This window comes from Cyprinus carpio, chromosome A21 (assembly GCF_018340385.1).
Source record: "Cyprinus carpio isolate SPL01 chromosome A21, ASM1834038v1, whole genome shotgun sequence".
NCBI lineage: Eukaryota > Metazoa > Chordata > Actinopteri > Cypriniformes > Cyprinidae > Cyprinus > Cyprinus carpio.
In genome coordinates, this window is record NC_056592.1 from 14,602,272 (window position 1) to 14,628,570 (window position 26,299).

General features: G+C 36.1%; 1 protein-coding gene across 1 annotated transcript; it reads left to right on the forward strand.

Moving 5' to 3' along the window:
• Positions 1-10,654: 10,654 nt before the first annotated feature.
• zgc:100829 (uncharacterized protein LOC445149 homolog) lies at positions 10,655-26,082 on the forward strand. Its single transcript, XM_042711002.1, has 8 exons — positions 10,655-10,787; positions 11,707-12,029; positions 15,675-15,822; positions 16,650-16,767; positions 17,988-18,029; positions 18,142-18,183; positions 21,081-21,312; positions 25,757-26,082. Exons 2-8 carry the CDS (start codon positions 11,858-11,860, stop codon positions 25,981-25,983), a joined length of 981 nt encoding a protein of 326 aa, XP_042566936.1. The 5' UTR covers positions 10,655-10,787; positions 11,707-11,857; the 3' UTR covers positions 25,984-26,082.
• Positions 26,083-26,299: the final 217 nt, after the last annotated feature.

Consider the following 26,299-nt stretch of genomic DNA (forward strand, 5'->3'; position numbering starts at 1 on the left):
TAAAACAGGACAGAAACAAATAATGATAGATATTACTGAATTCCTGGCAAATGCAACAATAATGCTTTTAATAATTAATAACTTAATAATGCATTTTTGTCACATAGAAATGGCAGCAAAACATTGATTTTTTAGCTAGAATGTAGTTTTAGAATGCTAATTAATATAAGACACTGATATTTATCTTTAATCAGGCTCTTACTGAATTAACATTTTACCTCAATTAAAATTAATTACAACTAAACATTTAAGAGAAAGACACTATTAAAGCTTTTCTGTTAAATTATCCTTTACACTAATGAAATTCACTATAGTTCTCGCATAGAATCCAGTTTAATTGACTACTATTAGTATGGTGGTCACAACAAGTAAATCCATGGTCCTCATTACCATGTTTATATGGTTTTTAAAATAAATAATAAGTGATAATAAACTATGGAATTTGTAATAAAAAAAATGTAGAAACTACAACTTCTATAAAAGTAAAATATTCCCCATTTTTTTATATAAGTAATAACAGTAACATTTATACTACTGCTACTACTACTACTACTACTACTACTACTACTTATAATAATAATAATAATAAACATTTCTGCAAAAACACCATACGCTATCAGTACAGTGTTAAAAACTAAAGTTAATTTTCTATGGTGCAGAACTGACAAGCTTGTATTGGCATTTTCCAATTTACCTCATCATGCAGTTTACATTACAGATACAGTCTACAAGCCCGGTGGAGACGGATTTATTTGTCGTGGCTGTTTTCAGCTAGCATCACTACAGAACCTTTATCAGATGATATCACATGACTGTAACACAATTGCGGGTGACTGATCCCGCTCTGCTTTTGCGCGCGGACGGCGGATGAATCTCGTAGCGCCGCTTCACACTTTTAGGAGTATGCTTTTTGCAGTTTCATATGCGCTGTAATTTATAAACATCGCCTAATATGGGGGAGGTCTTCCTCGCTTTGGCGACCGGCCCACCGGGAATGTCCCGGTGCTCCCGATGACCAGTACATGCAAAAAGTATATTTCATGCACTATATTTCATCCTAACAACGTGCAAACCAATTACAATCATGACAGGCGTTCTGAAACTTGACAGGGCAATCAGCCAACAGAAACGAGGCACTGCCTTCCTGAGTTTTTGACTCTTCACTTCACAATCACATTCATTCCCAAACTTTCTCGGGGGGCCATTACACGACACCGGTTACTAAAAACTTTTTATGCGTTTTGGCCCATTAATTTGCACAACAAATAGGGCCTGAAAAAAAAAAACTTTTGAACATAGACCTCGAGTGCAGGTTTTTGAAAATTATAGTTTTTGTCTCCATGTAAACTACAAAAAGGAGAATTTGTGAAAATGCTGATGTCATCACAGCGTTGTTGCCTGTAATAAATAAATAAATAAATATTTTTTTGCGTAAACGCACCCTCATTCTTCTAAAGTTTAGTCTTCTTCTAAAACACTTTTTTTTTTTTGCGCTGTTAATTAGTTTTACTCTGAAAAAAGTATGAGTTACGCTATTTTATCACATTTTTGTGGTGCTAATTATTTCTCATCCGAATATGGAATTTTTTTTTTTTTTTTTTTTTTTTGAAGAGACACTCTGGTTTTGTCTTTAGATGAAGCACCACTGAAAGAAAACAAAATATGTTAAGTTGTAAACGAAAACAACGTTACCTGAAGAAAAAAAAAAAAAAAAAAAAAGTACACGCACATTTATGATGTGACGCAGTTTATTAAAAACAGTTTATTCAGCGGTTTGCAATTTTAGCTAAACTTGGTGGATGTTTTTGTGGTGGCATCAGCCAATCAGCGTTGTGTTGACGTCAGGGCGAAAGAGTCATTAATCACATGGCTTTTAGATTCAGGTGACTGATTAAAAAAAAAAACCGGGTTGCAGAACTCAGATTTCGTAATTTGCGTCTTCATCCAGCTGCTGAGCAAATGCGGCTGAGATGAATGGGAATGTCCAAGGTACTGTATGCGCCATATCTGTAGGGCTGCAAAATTAATCGAAAAAGGTCGAAACTGTTGCCACGATTAAGTAATCACAAAAAAGTGTCAGTTAAACTGGTGGCACATGCACTCTAAAAACGGCTGGGTTATTTTTTAACCCAAAATGCTGGGACTGAGTCTGTTGGGTCATTTTGTTGGGTTATTTTATTACTTTTAAAACACTTTTGGGTAGTTTCAATTTACCATGTGTTGAGTCAAACCTGCTGGGTTGTAACGCTGGGTTGTTTCAGGCCAGCGCTGGGTTATTTAACGCGCCTTGAAGATGTTTAAATCGCTCCCCAACTGTCATTTTGGAAGAACAACGGGGCAAAGCCACTGGTTTCAACTGTTTTAAGGTAAGTTTATTTAATGTTTTCATTAATAATTATTTGAAATTGGCAGAATTATAACTTTATTTGCGGAAACAATACTGTTAAACTTCTACAGGCCAACATTAGTTTGTTAAATGATGAACAGTTTACCTCCAGACGGCCATTCTACGTGTAACGTTACTCGCATAATCGTGTGAGGTATCTGAGACGACAGATTAATACAGTTTTTATATAAGTATCAGACAGCGACGGAAGGCTGAAATATGTGAATATCTGTGAAAATAGAGGAAAGAGTCGTTTCTGACACTGAAAAGCGAATTTAACATTTAAGTGAGTCAAAAATAAGTCAATACGGCTTTCTGCTATAATGTAAACGCCTGCAGTTGTCCATATCGACATGTAAATCATACAAATACGTACAATGTCGCTGGACCGCAGGTCTAAAAGAACCGATGATCCGGTTCAAATAAACCGGTTCATCAATTCTCGGACAAAGTGATTCCCGGAAAAGAATCGACGTCTCAGGGCCTCGATACATTTCAAAGTGCGCGCACGCACAGCGATTGACGTAGGCCGCGTTAGTGAGGTGATGTTTGATGCCTGTGTGGTTTATAAAGTCTTTTTACATACGTAAAATAAAGGTTTTTGGTAAGTCATAATTCAAAATGTTGTTTTTTTCTTGTCAGAAGAGCACATGGATACATTTGTGAGAGAAAAAAACTCGTCGAATGCAGTCTTATCGAGGACGTCTAACGGTAAGTTCATGTTTATTATACATTTTACATACATAATTGTTTGTCTGTGATAATCAACTAACACTTTGCGTAAATTAAACGCACATATAATTCTGTTTCGTGCTGTAGTTAAAGCTGCACTTTGTAACTTTGTGTTCAAATGTACATAATTTTATAATGAGCGAATACATTATATACCCATTTTTTCCAGATTGTGTTTTTGACTATGCAGTGTGATCTCACATATCTGTGCCAGTGACTGTGATTGTGTGTTTCGATACAGCCGCATATTAATATAAACTGTGATTATACTGACTGTAACATCCTATTGATTACACAGTTTGAAAGCCAATCACTATAGCATATTTCAGCTTCTGTAGACCTACTCATAGGTGAATTTAACTCATAATCATGATGAACTTCACACAGTTTATTGAACTGAATCACCGCTATTAAAAATCTGTATTTTGTTTTACTTTATTTTATAGGTTGGAACACAACGTGGAATTCCTTAAACGAGCAGAGTCCACAAAACCCCATCCATTTGTCATGGCAATTTGAAAATGCCAGCAGATCTATCAGACATTGATCATAATCAATGGACAGGTAAGGATATTCTGGACAATTTCCAAAAGGAATTGCAAATTGTATATTTAATTGCATTTTTCCACATGTGGACGCATAAATTGTGACATAGACCAAACGCAATTGAAAAAAATTTCAGATGCCTTACACAGAAACCTGTCAATCCGTGTCAGGGGGTGGGACTATACTATGGGACATGTTTGTATTGGGCGATAGTTTGTAGTTTTTAAAATCTCTCACTGTTTGCACTTGATGCACGTCAGCAAAAAGCAACCTTGCAGTTCTAGTTCTTATTTGCCTATTTGCAACTTACCCTATATTATGTTCCAGGTGAAAAGCATTTGGTTAAAATATTGACCAATAGTACCATTGTGGCTCCCACCATTCGCAGGGGAGTGTAGCTGCATTTGGGTTTAAAAATGAACTAAAAAGATTATTTTATTGTGTAAGGTGCCAAGGATATAGGGAGACCCGGGTTGCACTGTCTGTTCTTTAACACGCATCTCTCGGAGTGGCAGCTGCTTTAGTAGTGCCTTTACCTCCATTGTCCAAAGCATTTGGCACAATTGTCTTTGAGTGATGTCACCTCCCAAATACAAACACGCCCCATAGTATGGTCCCCACCCCTGACACAGATTTGACAGTTTTCCATGTGAGGCATTGGAAATTCAGATGCTAAAGTTATTGCAATTCCATTTCATTTTTGGCATGTTACATGTGCGACACAGTGAAAAAGCAGACGTGGTAATTAATATCCTGAGCACCCGATGTACTTGTTCTTATGATGCATCTAAGCTAACATTAGTCTGTTTCATTCTTATTCCGAGGTCACCGTAGCCACCCAGATCCAGTCTGTATCCAGATCAGATGGTGGAGAGATGACCTCTACAGCCCTGAAAGACAGCGGAGACCAGGACAACTAGATGAGCCCCAGAGACAGATCCCCTGTAAAGTTGTCTCCTAGACGGACATCGGCACAAGTCATCGGGAACCAGATGAGGTCCACTGCACACAATCTGACTCTGCTGCAGCCTGGAATTGAACCGCTGGTTTGGTCTGGCCAGAGGAGAACTTGCCCCCCAAACTGAGCCTGATTTCTCCCAAGGTTTTTTTTTCTCAATTCTATCACCGATGGAGTTTTGGTTCCTTGCCGCTGTTGCCTCTGGCTTGCTTAGCTGGGGACACTTAATATCCAGCGATATCGTCTACTTGAATGCACAGCTGGACGATAAATCACTGAATCAATGATGAACTGACTTTAACTGAAAATTGAGTATTTACTGTTGTCCTTTTGCATTATTACACACTATTTTCCTATTTAATACTGTAAAGCTGCTTTGACACTGATTTTTTTGCCACTGTGCATTCGTGGAAAACGCAAAAAGTAATGCAAGATTTGCAATTGTGTTTTGATATGTCGCAATTTGTCACGTGGAAAACGCAATTGAAAATATAATTTCCAATTCCTTTTGAAAATTGTCCTTCCATATACAGGCTCTATAGCAGAGTTCACTGCTGCTGTAGATCTTTGCTTCAAAGCTTTCTAAGTGGTTTGACAATAGTTCACCCAAAAAATGAAAATTCTGTCAGTAATTATTCACCCTGGTCTGAAAGCTCTCGGGTTTCATCGAAAATATCTTAACTTGTGTTCTGTAGCTGAACGAAGGTCTTAAGGGTTTGTAACGACATGAGGGTGAGCAATAAATGAAAGTATTTTCATTTTTGGGTGACCTATACCTGTACTACCCTAAGCAGTGTACATCTACCTAGGAGTCATATACTGTTATAAATTTTAGGACATCTTTTACAATGATTTTTGCATTCTCTGTCTTTTTAAATTTTAATTGTCAATGTAATTTTCACTGTGTATTTAAATAGTTAAACATGTTAGTAATAATTAAACAGCTAGTCATTCAGAACTAATTTTCTTATTTATTGCAACTGTATTTCTGTGATTTTTTGCATTTGTTGAAAACAAAAAAAAAGAAAATTGCATGTAGTTTTTCATTGGTACAAATTTTGACACATTTGTGAATGTCAGATGGCATTAAAAATAACTTTTTAAACAGTCTAAATAACCTGTATTCTTCATTATTTTATTAATCCATGATTGTCTTGTTAAGCATAGAGAGAAAATTATGAGAATAACCCCAGCAAGAATAACCCAGCACCACCAAAATGCAAACCCACAAATGGTAAAAAATGACTATATCTTGGGTTTTCTCAACAACCAAGCCTTCTGGGTTAAAATGTGTAAACCAGCATGCTGGGTTACTTTAACCCAGCACGTGTTCTGTCCAATATTTACCCAGCGCTGGGTTGCCAATTGGGTTATTTTTAACCCAGCCATTTTTAGAGTGTGGGAACTCGAATTGTTTTGGATTTTCTAGTTATGGTGAAGACGCCCATGAAATAGACATCTTAACTGATTTTAATAAAAGATTTTACGTTATTATTGTAATATTCGCAAGAGAGTAGATTATAAGGCTGTAGGCTATAGTTCATTTATAACGTGAAAGTAACGTTAACGCTGCACACTGTGAAGTTGACGATAAGATGCCGTCGTCTTGTGTTGATGTAGCCAGATAACAGCAACATTTTGTCATAGTCGTGCAACCCTATTCTGTTAGAATACTTTGGCGCCATCTTACGACTTAACATGGTTACCGCAACTGCAGACCAATTTAGTTTTTATTGTGAACATATAACCTTTGAGAAATCGTTATGGCTCAGAAGCTTCCAGTTAAAGCAAGAAAATAAAAACATCGCTTAAAAGAACAAACAAATTGTAAGAGACACAAATGACTGGATGAGACCCTTTAAAATAGAGGAAGAGATGTTAAACGTCTGATAAGTAGGCTAGTCTATAGATGTCTTGTTATTGATAACTAAACTGTCAAATTGTTTTCAGTAGTTGAAATAAAGCTAAAGTAAAATCTGAACGGCAGACAAGCTTAAAATAAAAATAAAAATAAAACAATGAAAACTAAACTAAAAAAAAAATCAAAAAAAAAAGCTCAAAAACAACTACAGAAATAAAACTAAAACTACAACAGAAATGAAATAAATCTAAATAGAAATACAAAAAAGCACATAATAAAACAACTAAAATTAAAATGAAAACTGAAAATGTAAAAATAAAATAATTAATAATAGTAATAAACGCTACGGAAAGCAATGCAATTTCAAAAACTTTTCAGGCCATTTAAAGTTCTGTCTGTTATCTGTTGTTCTCATTGATTCTCATTCATTCTAAAGCGTCCTGACATCTAGCACTACTCTTAGCACCTCATATGAGTCAGTAGTGACCTATTTCTGTGTTAAAGCGCTGTTGGGTGTGGTGCTTTCATCAAGAAGCCAGTTTTGAGTTATCTATCCTGAGCACAAACCTTGTCTGGTTTAGTTTAGTTCAGTAATCAGTCAGTTGCGCCTTCATAATGAGCCAAGCTGTAGTCTTGTCAACTACTTTAAACAGTAGGCCTATATTTGAACTTTTTGAAAAATCTACAGCTAGCATAATTATGTGGCTCCTTTCTGAACATCTGTACTTATTGGACATAGCAGATGTGTCTGTGCCTCAGTCTTAAGCGTCTTAAGGAGCAGATCAACAGTGTGAACAAGCCTGAATTATAGTTGCCATGCTGGATGGAGTGAACGTTTGAATGTGTCTTTTAGGCATCCAGTGAAGTCCCTTTGCCATTGACTTAGTTTTTCTCATCTGCTCTTTTGAGGTGCGCCATCTGGTGGCTGAATATTTAAGGGGTCATGAACTGCATTTATTATTATTTTATAGTGTTCTCTGAGGTTAACTTAAAATGTATGTGTGATGTTTTTTTTTTGTTGTTGTTTTTTTTTTTACATCAAAAACATCATAATTTAGAAGTAATAGGCTATTTTCTATCCTGTTTTTTTAGGGGTGCGTGATAAATATCGGCCGATAATTAATGCCCATCTCGTCAGTAAAGCCGGTTCTCTAATCAGCGGTAAATTCCATCAGGTGTGTGTGATTTCAAATAGAGCAGCTGTTACTACACAGAGCCGTTGTTAACTGACAAGCTGCGCAAATCAACACTGATAATGAACGTGGATTTGCGCAGCTTGTCAATGAATTGGTGGGTTTTTGTTAAAAGTGATCCAAAATCATCACAATTAAAAGAAGCAAAGACTTAAACTACTTCAGTCTGTGTGCACTGAGTTTATTTAATACACGAGTTTCACAATTTGAGTTGAATTACTACTGAAATAAATGAACTTTTCCACGACATTCTAATTTATTGAGATGCACCTGTACTGTCAACTCAAGCTACTGTCAAATGTGCATTTCAAAGAGACAACTGACTGGAAAAGTGTACAGAATTAAAAAATGTGAAGCATTTGTCATGTTCTGATCATAAAGAGTAGTTTAAAACCACAGTCTGGTTTCTACAACTTTCACTTAAAAGCAAAAATATGAAAGAAAGAAAGATTTGAAATTTATCGGGATAATTATCGATATCCACCGATTTGAAAATTTTTATCATGATAATCTCCCAACCCTAGTCCAAACCCAACTTGTAGTCTTGTAATGTCATCTGTATGGTTCTGTTGATGGAGAAGGCCTAATCCTCTGTTTGCATCTCTCTAGTATTTCCTCTCCTCCTACTACAAGTGTGTATCAGTGGGCGGAGCTAAAGAGGCAGTGATGTAAGCAGGTATTGATCTTCTCCTGTAGAGGCGGTGCTTAGCCACACTTTTAAGTCATAAAGTGGCACATTCCAAAACGAGTAGTTTTCTGAGCTTGGTTTCAATAAAAAGTTGTTTTTAAACTAATGAGAAAGTTTTGAATCATGATGTTTTTATAGTAAATTGACCTGTTATATGTCAAAACATCAAGGGAAATTTGATTTCTCGTTCATGACCCATTTAATAGTAAAAATAATAAATACAATTTGGAATAATAATATTTAAACCATAACACTTTTGCCGTTATCCAAACATTATCAAAAGCACTAGATAAGTAATATTATTTACTGATTATATCTGTAAAGAAATAACCAGTCTTGCATAACATGACCCATAGTCAGTATGTTTTTAGATGCTATTCATTTAGTTGTTCTTGTGATACAAGTAATTTGCTCATGAAAATACAGCAGTCCTTTACTATACAAATGGTTTCCACGTAAGTTTCAGATCACTTTGTTTCAATTCAACATAAAAACACTTGATTTTATTCTGTCGCCTGACCCTTGGTGTGAGCAAAATAACCTTGAAAATAACAGTCCAACAGTCCAAAACATTGATGTCTAAGCTGATACATAAGTGTGGTAATTTTGAAAGTTTATTAAAGATTGGGACCATTTCAAAGAACATGGGAAAACAAGCACTTATGACATAATGGTAACTCTGTGCATTACTCAAAAAAAGCACACAAATAGATGCTGTAATTTTTTTTTCCTAAAATATAAATGACTAAATAAATGGAAGATGTGTAATAATGTTTTAGTAAAAAAAAAACGTTAACAAAGCAATAACTATATTTTGTACTATTCTTTATTTTTATTTTAAAATAGATTTATTATATATTTAATAAAAGTATTTATATATATTTTTAAATGTTGATGCAACATGTATACCAACAGTTCATAGTAATCCATTATTTTTATTATTATTATTATAAGTATTATTATTTATTTATTTATTGAAAAGGAATGTTTTTGAAAAATGTAGTTCATACTAAGCAGAGGCTGAGCCTGTCAAGCTCCAAAAGGATGGAAAAACACACACACACACACAAAACATAAAAGTACTGTATAAATGTGTGTGATGAACAGGCTTAAAGGAACAGTTCACCCAAAATATCATTTACTCATACTCAAGTTTTTCCAAACCTGTATAAATTTCTACAAAATTAAGAGTTTGTTTGTGTGTGTGTGTGTGTGATCTTGTGAGAAAATTTACGTATTAAATTGTGTTTGTGTGTGTGTGTGTGTGTTTTGGATCTGAATATGATAGCCAATTAAACTATGCATTTCAGTAGTGGGAAAAGTTAAGTAGTAAATTAAATTTTTGAGTTGTTACACAAATGCTTTGAATGACTTTGAGTTACATAATTAGATTGACATCATTGTCCCTATGAATTGTTCTTGTTTTGAAGAGCTCTGTAATGATTCTTAAGAATTCCTCCTTTTATGTTCCACAAAAGTAAGCCATAGAAATTTAGAACAACATGAGGGTGAGTAAATTATGACAGAACGTTCCCTTTTTGATGAACGATCCCTTTAAATCAACGTTGTTAGGTCAATTCATAACAGACCGGTCCTCGAAAACCAGTAGATGGCGCTGTTGGTTAAACTTCAGTATTTAAACAGTAACGAAGCAAATGCAGCCTACATTTCCATATGCAAATTTCAGTATTCAGTTAAAAATCAGTACACATATGCAGATGAAAACTATCCAATCCAATAGGAACTGAGAGAGAAGAATAAGATTAAAAACAAGGAAAGCTAGATTCCAGAGTGGCTGGATTTGTGTCAAATATGACTTATTATTTAATTATTCATTTTTACAACATCTTTAAGCTTGTAAATCTATCCTTCCTGCATGCTAATTTACAAAAAAAGAAAGATTTAAAAATAAATTACAAGGGGAGATTTTCTGCAGTACAAGTAATCATTGGGAAAATTTAAGTGAGAGAGGAACTGAAAGTGCATTGCACAGTGTCAAGATCGACTCATACTCTTAAGTGTTTTTCTGTAAAATCCTTTGCTCAAGTGAGGAAGTTAGTTCTGTCATTTTTATTTCTTCTTCTCTTTCAGCCGCCCCTCCTCCTCTCTCCCTCCTCTGTCTCTGTTAAACAGGATGCTGCTACAGTACTTCGTTTGCAGTGCCAACAGCTGAGGTCTGCTTCCTGAGTTTCCCTCCAGCCTGAGAGAGTTACAAGAACAGAAAGGAAGTGCGTGTTTGTGAAAACAAAAGACACAGTTTAAAATAACATTTTTAAAAAAAACAAAAAAAAAAAAAGAGAGAGAGAGAGACTATGGAATGCTGTGATGTCACCAGCTAAGTCATACACAAAGGCAAGAAGGACACACAAACACTCACTCTCCCTCTTATAGTAAAGTCTGCCGTGGAGCGTCCGCACCCAGCTGTGAGTACATTTTACTTCACACAGGCTTTTTTCTTCCATCTCTTTCCAACTTTCTGTTTGCCACCATATCTGTCTTCGTTTCTAGACATTAACTGCAGTCTGTGATATGTGTAGGCAGTCAGGCAGACATCCACTGTTTTGTCTCAGTCACAGTTGCTGTTGTTGCGGTGCTTTTGTCTGTACGATGTGATCTCAGACTTTTTTAGTTGCAGACACCCGCCGTCTCTCCTAAAGAGGTCACAGCATGCAAGCTCAGTTGTGGCCAAAATAAGACAACTTTAAAAATAGAGCAGAAGAGTCTTGTGAAAGGATGGGGATCTGCTGACGACAGAAGCGAAGCCCCGTTTCTGAGGAACCCCCACAGTCTAGGCCTAAAAAGAGCCGGGTTACCATGCGTTTGAGTAAAATATGCTCTTTAGCAGAGGTTGTTTACAATGTCATTATAATAAAGCTGATCATTATGTAAATATTTAAAACATTCTTTATTATTTGAAAACTGATTACCATTATCTTTTACTTTTTTAGTTCTCTTTTTCTACTAATAACCAGATTGTTTGGTTTTTAAAAGCTATGACCAAATAATACATTTATAAAATAAAAATAATCAGAATCTCTTAATTTCCAACTAGTCTTTAAAAATCAGAAAAGAAACGATATAAAATTTGATAAAACACATATTTAAAATAATTGCATAATTAATATATTTGAAGTTAACTCTTACAACTCTAAAATGTTTTATTAAATCTATGAATTAATGAAAGAAAAGAAGAGGAAAAAAAGAAAGATCAAGGCTTTTTTGACTTTCTATTTAACATAAAACACAAACTATCTAAAGCTGCACAGGAAGGGTAAGAGCAAACAAACTATTAAAGAGATCAGATTGCATCCAGATGTTGTAATCTGTCATTTCTTCTGACAGCGTGTCCAGTTTATGGCTGCTAATTAGTGATGAGAGCTTGTGTGTGGTGAACGGACCGAGCTGGGCTTCATCGTCTTTACCACCATCATCCTCGTACTGAAGGACCGTTGCTGAATCTCAGGATATAATCAGGTGAACCACACACACGGCCATGCTGCAGCAGATCTTGAACGATATGTACATCGACCCAGATGTGCTGGATGCTCTGAACGACGAGCAGAAGAAGACGCTCTTTCTGAAGATGCGTGAGGAGCAGGTGCGACGCTGGAAGGAGCGAGAGGAGAAGCTAGAGAGGGAACCACTCAAACCCAAACCAAAGACAGGTGGGCACTGGGTTTATATATTATTCAATATTTTTATTGAAGTAGATGCAGTAGATTACATTTACAATTTTATGTATTTAATTTAAACAAACTTTAAACAGTGCTAAAATATTTCCTCTGTTTATTTACTCCTGGACTGAGACCATTTTATTAATCAATTTATTATTATTATTATTATTATTATTATTATTATTATTATTATTGACCATCAAAAATAATCCTCCTAGCATAGAACGTTAAAATCCTGACCATCAGGTTTATTTTTCTGTGTTTTTTTATATTATCATAATTAAGTTATTTTTAGTCGTATTTTGTTTTTGCAATTGTAGTGCAATAATTTGAATAATAATAATGATAGTAGTAATAAAAAATAATGTTATTTCTCCATTTGTATTTTGTTCAGATGCAATTTCAGTTTAATATATATATAATGTATATAATTTATTTATTTATTTATTTATTTATTTTTAAATACATCATAATTGCCACTGAAAATGACTGACCAGTGCGTTTTCAATTGTGTAGAGAAAAAACAGCGTTGACATTTGGTTCCACAGGAAAGATTTCATGAGTTTATTTTTACTTGAGGGTGGGTAGATTATTAAAACAGCTTATAAATTTTCAAAATAAAATTTAAGCAAATCATATATTTAGACATGTTCTTTTTTGACTGGGTATGGCACTTCTGCAAAAGACATACAGTTGACTTTTTAGAAGGACAGTCATCCTGAAGTTCAAGTTTTTTTTTGCAGCATGGTAATAATGCAGCTCATCAGGATCTGTCTAGATTAAAGATCTACAACATCTTGAGGTTTGAATGTGGGACATTTGAATTACTAATGCAAATCTTTCATCAGTGCGTTTACCATTCTCACATCTGTAAGCCACAGAAAACTCTTGCTTTTTATTGCTAGATTTAAATGACTTAATATGGTCTGAATCTTAATGTGGCACATGACTCAGTCAGGACAGAATAGTTTAGCTGATAGGACCCGGTTCACTTCATGGAAAAACATTTTGTGATGTCAGAATAGGCTCTCAGAGGGGGACAGATGTTTAGACAACAGAAAGTGCTCTGAAACACAAGAGTAATTATATTCGATGAGATGAGAGCTACAACTGGGAACATCTACGTCACAGACAAGACACAAGACCAGGTTTACAGTCTTCTGACTAAACAGGAGATGTCCAGACATCACTGGACAAATGTCATGGCCAATATTAGCAAAATCTGATATTAGTTAAAGGATCTCCTCAGTGTGACACTGAAACACTGTAAACATCCAGTCAAGAACCATGTATAACCTGGGTTTTTTTTCCCTTAATTACACAAATTCACAAAAATCAAAGACACAAAACTCACAGATACAAGATTTCCGTGAGGAGGACAGCTGTCTAAAAGCTGGTAAGAGGGAGGAGTAAACAGCTGAGATATGAGAGGAATGCATTTGAGAGATAGAGGGTATCTGTAAAATGCAAAAGAGGCTGTGAAGTTGTGAAAAAGCAAACAAAAGAATGAAAAATGAAACTTTACGTTGCTTAGCAAAAGTTAAACCCGTTTAAACTGGTTAGACGTACAGAGTGCTTATGGAATCTGGCATATCGGCTTTGTTACTGGAAGAGCCAGAACTTTGACAGATCATCCTCAACTAGATTAGTCAATGAGGTAAAATTATTACAATGCAATGAAAGTTTTAAGTGTCCAGGAACATTTTGGGGCCACTGTATAGCCATTCTCTTGTGTTCATAAGGACGTTCACTGCATTACGTGAAGGTTGACATGCATAAATCCAGGAGGAAGTCGTCTTTGCTTAGTAACAAAGCAGTTATTATCAGGTCCCTGAGTTTCAGACCTCAGAGGAGAACAGCAAGTCCTTTATCTCCTTGAGACAACAGCAGCTGTTCTTGCAGGTCAGTGGTTTCCCAAAGACATACTGATACAACATCTTGACTGCTTCTTTGCAACCCTGTCCTGTTGACCATGGTGTCTGTTAGCAAGCAAAGTGGATAAAAGTCAAAGTCATTCAAGGTTCTGTCTCACAATAGTGCAAAACTGTAATAAAATAACACAATAAAGAGAGCCTTTGAAGACATCCTGACCCTTGCATTGTGTGAGCAGGCTACACAAGGCAAAGGAAACACTTCTCTTACTGACCCAGTTTTTAGAGCAAGAAAGGAAATGTCAGCCAGGCCAAGTTCCATTCCCTAACATAGATGACTGCCAACAAAGCAGGAAGTATACAGGAAACACGGGCACTCAAAACAACATGAAGAGGAAGAAAAAGGAAGAACGTTGAGATTGTAGAATCAATTATCAACAGTTGTGAAAAGATGATGTGGATGTTTGTTGTTTTGCTTTTTGCTATTGGTTTTGTAACATGTCTTACATATTGCACTGCATAATTGCATTTATTTAAACAAAAGTGACAGTAAAAACGTATGTTTCTGAAGAATCATGTGATACTGAAGACTTTTGGATTTAAAAAAAATATTGAAACAGAAAATCGTATAATAATATTTCACAATACTACAGTTTTTACTGTATTTCTGATTAAATAAATGTCGCTTTGGTGAGAATAAGAAACATATTTCAAAAACATTTGACAAGTCTTACCGACCCCAAACTGAACAATAGTGTACTGTATAATGAAGGAGAGACCAGGACTAGTTGCACATCTAGGTTTAAGGTTTTAAAAAGAAAAAAGGTTTTAGCCTTAAACTGCTGCATAGACTTGATCTCTATTATAAGATGCTGTTTTGTTGTCATCACCTCTTTAATGCCTAATATGGAGGAAAGAAAGAAGTCGGAGTCCAAGACCATATTTTCTGTGATTCAAATGAGCTAAAGCGAGTCCTGGCTGAGTCCCAATGCTCCTGAAAATATGGATTTGGACTTAAGATGGACCTGAATCTGGTCTTTTCTGGACTCAAGTACTACAACACTGACTGCTACTACTAATAAAACAAGCAAAAACATGAATCATAAATTATGGTAGGTTATCAGCATTGGTAAAACAAAAACGATTGGTTTCTCTTTCTACTTTGGTTTCTGCTCATTTCCACATCATTACACACGGTCGCTTTAGCCTGTTTGGTTTGACACGAGTGTTTTCTCTTGACTGGGATCACGAGTGTGTCAGTCAGGCTGTTCAACTGGAATCTTATTATTATGCCACAAGGCATGCAAGAAGAACCAGTTTATCATGGGAAGGTTTTCCTTATTTGCCATCAAACGTTTTTTTCTCTCTCTCTTCTTATACAGTACTGTACAAGCCACTTTTCACATTGAAACAATTGTATCTCATGTTGTCTTTCTCTGTGTTTAATTTGGTTGCACTATTTGCTCTTTAGACTTGACAAGTAATTAATAAGCTTCTCATAAAGTAATATGTAGTGATAAAATAATGTTTAGCTTTATTGATCCAATATGCAGCCTTAAACTGTTTTTCAATATTTTTTCCTTTTAACATTGAATCATGTTATGGTTGAGTACATTCATAAGAACAGGAAACACTGCATAAATAATTGTGAAGTATAATCTGTTTAAATATGTAAATGTTTAAACTAGGCTTGTTGTGTTTCAACTAGGCTTAATGGTACAAACCACTAAGACTCTGTGTGTTTTTTTTCTCTCTCCCTTTGTAGCTAATAGCAAGAGTGTTAGTTGGCTGCTGGGACGAGATGGAGACGTGCAGGTCATTGTCATTGGAGAGATGGATGAGCTCAAATCATCAAAGATCATGTATTCAGGGTTTGGAGAGAGAAAAACTGCCAGCGTCCTCAACAATTCACAGTATGGACAAAACTTTAAACACAAAGGCATCAGGATATAAAGATGTTCTGCTACACCTGAATAAAAACAAATTATATTTAATGCTATAAACCACCCATAATACAAGTTTTAGTCCCCAGTTTGTTTGGTTGATAGTATCTGAAAAATATCATTAAAATTGTGCATTAAAATTGCATTTTGATTTTTAAATGGGGTTATATTGATGTATAAATATTATTTATACTACTGTTCAGAAATTGGGGGTCAATAAGGTATTTTATGTCTTTTTATGCTCACCAAGGCTACATTTATTTATAAAAGGTACAGTAACAGTAATCAGTAAAACGGATAAAACTATTATCTATTTTAATATATTTTAGAATGTAATTCATTCCTGTCATACAAAACATTAAATTTCAGTTTTACTTACTTATGGAAACTGTGTTCATACACAGATACTTTGAATAGAAAGTTGAAAAGAACAGTCACAAATACTCAGAATAGAAAGTTGAAAAGAACAGTGTTAATTTGTCACTTTTGATCAATTTCATGCATTAATTTGTCACTTTTGATCAATTTCATGCATCCCTCCTGAATTTTTTTTTTTTTTAACTGACCCCAAACTTTTTTAATGTGTAAATAAATGTAGTTTAACCATTTTTATGTTTTAATATTTTATTTCTCCTCTGCGAGCTGTGTATAAACAAATGAGAAAAAGGGCTAGTAAGCTTATGAGCTCATCTGTAAATGAATATCTGAATGAAATTCTGTCATGATGAAAACGTGTTTGACCGTGAAGGGCGTAGATGTGTTTGTTGTGTGTTCACGTGTCTTTTCATGTATTTCAGCAACCAGCCCAGCACTTTGAAGAGCAACTTGATAAACCGAACAACAACGGAACCTGTACGGTCAGGCAGAGAAAACCTTCCTCCCAAAGCACACTCAGGAGTTCAGCTGAACTTAAAGGTGTGTTGCTCACGTGCATGTGTTTGTTTACTTCCACATTCGCTCAACTCTTAAATTGGTGCTGCTGTGTATTCATGCAGCTGTGTGTGCGAGTGTGTGTAGGTGACCTTCCTGTTGCTGCCATTAATCTCGGACACAGCCGAGGGGCAGAGAGAAGAACTTTCTCCACAGGGAGAGTCATCGTTCAACAGCCAAATAAATCACAACCTCCATCTCTTCCTCTTTTTGTGCTCCTTTCCTCCTTTTTTCATTCCCTTCTCCTCCACTATTTCTTCTTATCCTTTCAAAAAAAAAAAAGCACTACACGCACCCTCTTCTCCATTTCTCAGGCACAACAACTCTTTCATTGCGCAGCTCTTTATGGCTCCATCTCTCTACTCATGCAACCAATATGTCTGTCTGTCTGTCTGTGTGTGGCCAGTTGGTGTCCATGCGGTTTTGAAGTGACAGACAGACTAAATTATGCAGTAACACCGTGTCCTTAACAGGAATGATGCGACAACTTTCCAACCATGTGAAAAGCAATTTGAAGCAGTGTGAGGTGCTGAAAACATATTTGACTTGATATCTAATGCACCGCTATGAAAAGCAGGATTTCAAACCAATGAGATTTCAGAGTGGGCAGGGCCACCCCTCACAATACAGTAGAAATAGGTGGATGTGATCAACAGAATTTCTTGTGGGTTTGGATGCATTGTGAAAGTGCAGTGATGTCATCTTTAGTTGAATGTGTTATTGAATTATGTAAATTTGTATCTCAGTCAGGATCTCGGACACAAAGTGTGTTTTAAAACTGTCTATGCAAGGTTTTCACCTTATATGTGGAGATCTCACCACCTGTGGGTCGGTAGGTTGGGGGTTCGCACTAGGGTTTCCATGGCAACACCGCACTTTAAGCTAACAATCCCAACACCTTGCGCAGTGAACACACTCCTGGAAGGAGATTTGCTGGCCAGTATCACCACACTATGATCCTCTACTTGCTAAACACAAGCATCTGTCCCTGTACAGTGGCACATGTGGCTCATAGTTGCCAATTAGTGGAGAGCCACACAAGAGTCACAAAAAACATCTGAACACCTTCAGATTTTTACCTGATCATAAAGTAGTTGATTATTATATATAATAATGTGATTATTGCATCAGCTTTTGTTATGATAAAAGGATATATAGGAGTGTGGAAGAGTTTTGCTCAGTCTGAAGTCTTTTTGTTTTCACAGGACAACAGTGACAAAGAGTTAAGGACTCTGGCGCCTCCACAGGTGTGTTTTGGTATTGCGGCAGATATGATTTTCAAAAATTAAGTGAGATGATGATACTTTAAATATATCCATTTTATGTATCTTATAAATGCATTCTCTTTATATCCCACAGATTCCTGTACATGAAGAAAAGCCATCAGCACCTTCAGAAAATGTAAGTATCGTGTTTTGTTTCTTAGAGCATGTATAGTTTAGTAGAGTTAGAGTTTTCACATATATACCTTTCTTCATTTTATATATATATATATATATATATATATATATATATATATATATATATATATATATGTGATATATAGAACAAGTATAGGTGAAATAGCAGTGGATTTTTGAAAATAAGGCATTTAATGCTAATAACCTTTTCATTGCCATTAAAGTGTAATTACTGAACCTAAACATAGGAGCGTGATAAAAATGCTAAATGGAAAAAAAATATTGACTTGAATCTGAATTGTAAATTTATATATGTGTTATTTATAAATTAAAAAAAAATACATCAACACTTTCCAAAACTTACAAAAAAATAAAATAACTCTAAATCACTAAGATGTTTCTTTTCAGTTTCACATAATATAATACATATATTTATTACATTATAACACACAAAACATTTATAAAAAATAATGCATGAAACTTGTGTAATCTAATGTTACCAACAATCAATTTTTCCTCTTGGATTGAAGCAGGTATAGAAATTTTTGGTACAGGGAATTGAAACTCTTCACAATTCCAAGTAATTTTTAACAATCACTGGCCGGTTGGACTGATGTGATATGCTATATGACCAGAGAGATCTCATTTACGCCACAGGCCCCTGGAAAGTCCCACCATCTAACAGCCTGTGTTCATTGAGCGGATCAGCATATTATGAATTCTCTGTCCTTTCTGTCTGCCTGTTTGCCTTTTTTTTCTGGAAATAATAATATTAAATGAGTAAGAAATATGTATTCTGCACTCATGCACTAATATTAATAAATTATGAATATACTAATTTAGTTATATATTATTTAATACATTTTATATTAACGATGATGATGATAATGTAACTGATTTGTGATGTTAAAAATTTATTATTAAACCTATTAATATTGTAAATAAAAATGGGTCAGCATATGTTCAACTCAGTCTCGTCTACACTGACACCAGTACATTCTAATTCATCTGCTTGCAGTGTAAACATGCTGTCTGTGCAAAGGAATGTCCTCTCCAGAATGTCGGTGGTCTCTTCTGGCACTCTGCTCTGGGTGGAGGTGGGGGGGCTGGAGGTCAGAGCAGCTGTCCTTGTGCTCTCATCTTGAGATCCTTTTACCCTCAGCTGTCGCTCTCCGCCACTCTGACCACACCTGTTTCAGACTCTTGACCCCACAACAGCTGAACATACACTTTAAACATGATACGCATTAAACAGAGTGTAAATCTGAATCTAAAACTAGTTCTTCCCAAGTTTGTCTGCTTTGCAGCAAATCAGAACATGTCATGCAGTTAATATTCATGTGCAACCTGATAATTAGTGTCCCTCCCATTTTTCGTATCATTCCCGCACCCAGAAGAGTAAGACTTAAAATGTATATATGTTAGCCTAACTGATTGAGATGTATATAACGTATTACATATGTAATTCATTTTAAATGCTGAAGGAGAGTATGGAGCATTGCTCTCAGTGTGTGGCCTGTGTGTCAGAGAGCATGAGGACAGGCATGCTGTGTGTGCTCTGCAGGAGGACCTGAGAGAGCCCAAGGGCTGATTTCGGTCCCTGAGTTCTTCAAAAGCAGATGGTTGATGAAGTTGATCGGGGAATTAAAGCGTGCGAGACGGCGTGCCTGTCAGTCACAGATGGATGGGATTGTGGGACTGTCCCCTGGGGTTTTGGGCAGGGACCTCTCTTCCCCTATTTTTTCCATTTCTCTCTCTTCCACCACAGTTTTATGCCTCAATATCCACAAGCCCCTGGGCAGGGCAAGTCCTTGCACATCACACATTTCTCTTCCATCCTGTGTGTGTGTAAACACTAAACATGGTCTGTGCTTCTTACTGTTCAGGCATGCAATATCTGCGATCTTTGGCAGCTCCCGAGGTTTTTTATTTGAATTTTTTTTTTTTTCAGCTAGTTAAGGCTATTTGTTGTAGATTTCATTTTAGACTATTTTATGTTGTGGTGTTTGGCTATATCGGTTTTATTTATTTATTTATTTTTAAATAAGTTGTTAGTAAGGCTACTATTTATTTTAGATTACTTTAGGCTACTCTATTTTATTTTAGGTCATTTTTAGGCTACTATATTTTATTTTAGGCTATTTTTTATTTGGGTTACTACTGTATATTTTATTTTTTCTTAGACTATTTTATTTTGTATTTTAGGCTGTTTTATTTTAGGTTGTTTTTTGGCTACTTTAGTTAATTTTAGGCTGTTTTATTATTTTTAGTTCATTTTATATAACAAATAAACCACCTGGAGCCATCTTGACATTATTTGAAGGCACTAACACAATGTTTGAGTTTTACTAAATAACAATTGTTTGGTGTTGTCTTAAATGTAAGTTTACAGGGGAAAATGTTATTGTTCAGAGCTTAATCTTTCATGGCCTAGGAGATCTGAAAATCTCACTGGATTATCTTAGATATTCCTCCTAAAATTCCTTAGGACAAATATGAGACAGACGAGATGCTTGTTGACTTGATGTGACCTGGTAATTTGATCTGGGAAGAATTTGATAATCAATTATATACAAAAATCTCCTAACATTGCTTATAACATTTCAAAAAAAATCATAAACATTAGAAGAAAATATAAAAAATAGCTGTGGTCTGTTTCTCAGGAGACAAATCTGAGAAACGAGAGATTTTAGCTGAAGTTCCCATTTGCTCTATATTTAATCTTGCATAGTCTATGAGAAATAATTAAGACATTAAACAAGATTTCATCTGTGGGTTTTTTCTCCCTTTCCCCATCGGATGTTTTAGGACAGTTACAGTGCTCAGTTTAAGCCCGTAGCTGGATACTCAGTCCAACTTGTACTTCTTTTATAAATGGTTTATTTATTTGTATGGCAGGTATCCCATCAGCCTCAGGAGTCCAAAGAAAAGGCTGAGTCAGGACACTCGGAGGATGACTCAGCACTCTTGTCCTCAATTTGCTATCGGGCCCACTCGAGATCTTGCCTCCTGACACCCTCGGCTCTCAGCAGACCTGGCTACAAAGACACGGAGGACAGAACGACCAATCAGCTACCTGACACCTCCAGACTCCATCCCCAAGACACCCCCAAACCACAGATCAACAGAGGTGAGAGTCTGGTATTTATGTAGCTTTCCACTCTCCTTGTGTGTGGATGTATGTGTGTGTGTGTGTGTGTGTGTGTGTATGTGTATGTGTGTATATATATATATATATATATATAATATAATATATATATATATATATATAATATAATATACTCACACACGTCTGTGTGAATTGGGGGCTTTTTTATGGGGGCTTTTTTGTTTGTTTTTTATTTTTGTTGTTTTCAGACTAAGAATGTATATTCCTTAGTCAGGGAAATTAATGCTGGCATTTCTTTTGCTAATCTGAGCATGAACACTTCTATATGACATTCATTGTAACGCTGATTTCCATGACTTTTACAGTTAGACATTTCATTTAATTCAGTTTGTTTTGATATAGTTAGAGAGGATTAAAAGTGGCAAAAATCTGTCATTGCATTTCAGTGATTCCCAACAGAACCTCTTAAGAAAATGTCAAGGTTATATTTCACCCCAAAATAAAATAATAATAATAATGAATAAATTATATTTTGCTGTAAGAAGATAAAAAGTTAATGTAGTCCATTACATTTTTGTCTTTACCATAATGCAAAGCAAGTTTTATATTTTCATTAAATTCAGAAATTATATATTATAAGTTGCAGAATATTTATGTGCTGTATAGCCTTTAATTATACTTATTTAATTATTATTTATAATGAAAAATAAATAAATAAATAAACAGTATTGTTTAACTGTATTGCAGTCTCCATTTCCTTACAAAAAATTAGAAACTTCATTGAAAATAATAAGAACAATATAAGAAATGTCTGGATGCATTACAGTAATCCGAATTAGAAAGAATTAATTCTTGTAAAGTTTTATTTTTTATATTAGACCTAATTTTTTTATTCAAATATGATGTACGTTTTTTATTTCTTATGAACTGTAGTGCATTATTCTGCAATATAGCCTTTAATTATGTTTTAAATTCATAGTATAACTTGTTTAACTGTAATGCAGTCTTCATTTCCTTACAGTACAGGAAATGAGAATCAGCATGAAAAATAATAACAGTATAAGTGAAATGTCAGGATGATGCATTACAGTAATGAGAACTGGAGGGAATTAATTGTCCCTGATTGTAAAGATTTATTTTCATACTAGGTCACATTTTCTTGTTCAAAATATTATTTCTTAATTTTTCATTTCTTATTTTTGGGTTAAATATGAATTGCATGTTTCTTGTCAGCCTTCACGAGCTCACCCATTTGCAAAAAAAAAAAAAAAAAAAAACAGAATAAAAGAAAGATTCTCTAAAAAAGACACGTTACTGGAGGTTTTGAGATCTTGCAGTTCTTTTTGTAACAGTCGGAATAAAGTGGCAGAAATGCAGAAACAAATGTCACTGAAATATTATGGCTGATTTCCTTGGCTTCTCATTTGTTTGAAATCTCTTCTGGTTCCTCTAAGAAAAGATTTCTTGATCATCTCCTGGGTGGTTTTTAATGAACATTTGTTCTAAACACTATCCTGGTGGTGTGAATCACCTCAACAGATGTTATGACTCACTCAAAAAGCTCAAATTACGCCATCCAGTGTGTATTATTATGAATTACACTTCTGCAGTTTCAGTTGAATCCCCCTGCTGGACATATAAAAGAAATGCAGCCTATAAACTCCCTCAAAGCCCTAACGTTACCTAAGCCAGGTAAGGTTAAACGAGCACTTTTTGATCTAGAATATAATTTATGGTCATCCAGACTACATATTTTTCTAATTTGTTGCTTGTAAAAATATAAATCTCTTGAAATTGCACTTGGATGACTACATGGGAGTGTTTCATTTGTGTGAGCGGTTAACTTTGTAATGCGATCAAGAGCATGTAAGTCACAAGAATGTGTACGAATAATGTGTATGTTCATCCTGGCATGTGCGTAAAAGCAACAGCTTCCCACAGCTGCTTGCTTCGTCTCTGCACGCACGTGTGTGTGTGTGTGTGTGCGTCCCTTCTCTTCACCTTCAGAGGAAAGGACACACATTCCAGTGCTACTTCCCGACTCTGGCCCTGGGCGACGCTCGGCCGGAGCTGATAAGTGACAGGGCCCCCAGCCTCTGCTTGGGCCCCCCTCCCCACATCCCCCTACCAGCCGTGACACCCCCGCGGCCTGGCTCAGACCACAAACCCCCACCCCCCAAACCCTCCCCCACCCCCCACCCCCAAGAGGTGGGGGCATTTAAAGAGATAGCGTGCTTTTTAGCGGCACAAGCTGTCAGTGCGGCTCATCTGTTCTGTCTGCATATGGTGACTGTGAAATTGGAAACATCCCGTCGAATGCATTCTCGCTTTCACAGACACGCACTGCAGTTACTGACAGGGCAAACAGAGAGTGGTTTTGCCGTTCAGTTCATTGCGATCAGGTGCTTACAAGCTTTGTCACAAGTGATTGCACGGTAAGGCTGGCGGGGGCAGTTTTGGCCCGGCCTGGACAGAGTTTGGTTTCAGCCTTTTTTTTTTTTTTTGATGTGACAGTTCTGTGAAAGCGTCTAAGGTTCAGGGAGGTTATGGGAGGATGGAAAACAGCAAACGGCGGTGAACGACGAGGGAGAGAGGCGTAGTCGTTACTCTAGTGTCAGCTAACAGCGTGTGTGTGTGTGAACAGAGTCACAGACAGGCACGCAAACACACACACATGCGTGTGTTTGTAGGACACGGAACCGACTACTAGTGGGGCGTGGAAAATGCGGTGGAACAAACAGCTTTAGATCACGAGTGTGACTCTGTGAGTGTGTGTGTGTGTGTAAGAGCACTGCGCACACATGTGTGTCCGACTCAGTCGCTGGAGCCTATCCAGGGTTTCCGTGGCGACCACACAACACAGTGAGACAATCAGTGGCAGGCCCACGCAGTGCGGCGAGAGGACATTAACACAGGAACCACAGGTCAGGGGCCACAGGGAGGGAGGGGGGAGAGGGAGGGGGAGAGGGCAGAAAGAAGAAGATAGGGGAGGACTTGAGAAGCAAGTAACTTAAATAAGTGAATGTCATGAAATGCATCAAACACATCTGGGTCCTAACCCCCCCTCAAACAAAAAACCCAAAACAAAGAAGAAATTATTTTTCTTTTGAGGTTTTTGTTTTATAATTTACAATAATATATAATATTTTTAAAACTGAAAAAATATAATTTAAAACATAGGAATTATTTCTACATTATATTTGCATTATTATTTAGGTCATATATTTATTATTAATATTATTTTTATATGTGATTTTTTTTTTTTTTTTTTTTCTGGACCATTAAGATTTTGTTTGCATATATTGTTGTTGTTGTTGTTGTTGTTGTTATTATTATTAAAATTATTATTATTATTATTATTGTATATACTTTGAATATACATATTAATTTTCGAAAATACATAATTTTAACAAAATTATATAATAAAAAATGTTATAAAAATAATAAAAAATAAAACAAAAAAATAAAAAAAAATAAAAAAAATAAAAATAAAAAAAAAAAAAAATAACAAAAACAATAATAATGCAAAATCCTGGAAACCATTTTCAAAAAGTAATGTAGTATAATATAAAAATATTTCATATATAAACAATTATAAATCAATCATATTTTTGATTGATTAGACTGTTTTCAGGACCATTAAGATTTAGTTTTTGTTATTTCTTTTTGTCAAATGCTTGTTGTTTTCATGAGATTTACCCAAGTAATAGGTTAAATAGAGAGAGAGAGAAAAAACACTTAAAGTGAGACTAATTCTGTTAGTGTCTGCTTTAAAGCTGATGTTTTGTGATTCGATACTGGGACATTTCCACTGACACAGCCACATGTGTGATCGTGTCTTTGACCAGGGTGCGTGAGGGTGTGTTTTGAGGAGAAAGAGTTTGCGAGGGGGTAAAATGTGTGTCATAGTTTGTGTGTGTAAAGGAGAAGGGGTATATGTGTTTGCGAGAGCAAGCGAAAGAGAGCGGACGCACTCACACATCTGTGTCCCCTGGGGACGTGGCTAAAAATAAGCAGCTCCTCAAGCCTTCTGGTGTCTGAGCAGCGTCTGTCTGCTCTCCGCCGCCATCCCTGCGGCCCTCCTCTCCTCATCTTCCATCCCTCCATCTCTCAATTACACACGCACACAGTATAACCGCACACATACACACTCTTATGCACCCATAACAGTGTACACAAACACACACACATACACCAACTACACCCAGCTGCGTCCCTGCTCTACTTCCTGCGCCGACGACCTCCGGTCTGGCAGTCTGCAGCCCTGGAAAAAAGGCGGGGGAAAAAAAGGAAAGAAGAGCTTGCGAAGAGAAAAAGTGAAAAATTGAGTGAGGGGAAAAGGGCAGAAGAGAAGTGTGGTGTGGGAGAGGACAAGTGTGAGAATGTTTTGAGGTTGTCACCTATAAAAACAGACCTTGAAAGTCATAAGACCTTGTCTCATTACACTCTCTATCTCCATTTGCAGGTGATTTCCGAGTGGTCGCTGCCTCTAAACGGGCGTTTTCTGTGGATGTGGGTTCTGAGGTAGTTGAGGAGAGCTGTTTGGGACGAGGACGGGTTGCTCAGCTCATGAAAACCTTCAGTGTGTCCAGTGAGTCTCTGCCCTCCCAAACGCCGCCCTGTGGCAACAAACCTCCAATCCCAGAAAAGCCTACCCACTTGAGGCTCCGCCCCTCACCCTCTCTCAGGTAAACAGGGGACCATCCCCAAGGGACTCCAGCCAGGGGTCTTCTTCAGTGGCTACATTTGATGGGTGTGGGTACTTAGCCTCTCTCAGGAACTAAGTAATGCTTTTTTGCAATTTAAGTAAAGCAATTCTGCAATATTTTTTTGCAATATGTTTTTCTTTATTTTTATTTTTTACATGGGATGTGTGGTTTGTAAAACTTTTCAGCAGGAATGAAACCTTTCGGCAGTACTGTTGACCTGGCTGTATCATTAAACTGAACTTAGATGCATGTTTACAACACCATTACAAGATTGAGTAAACTCCAAACAAAACCAGAGT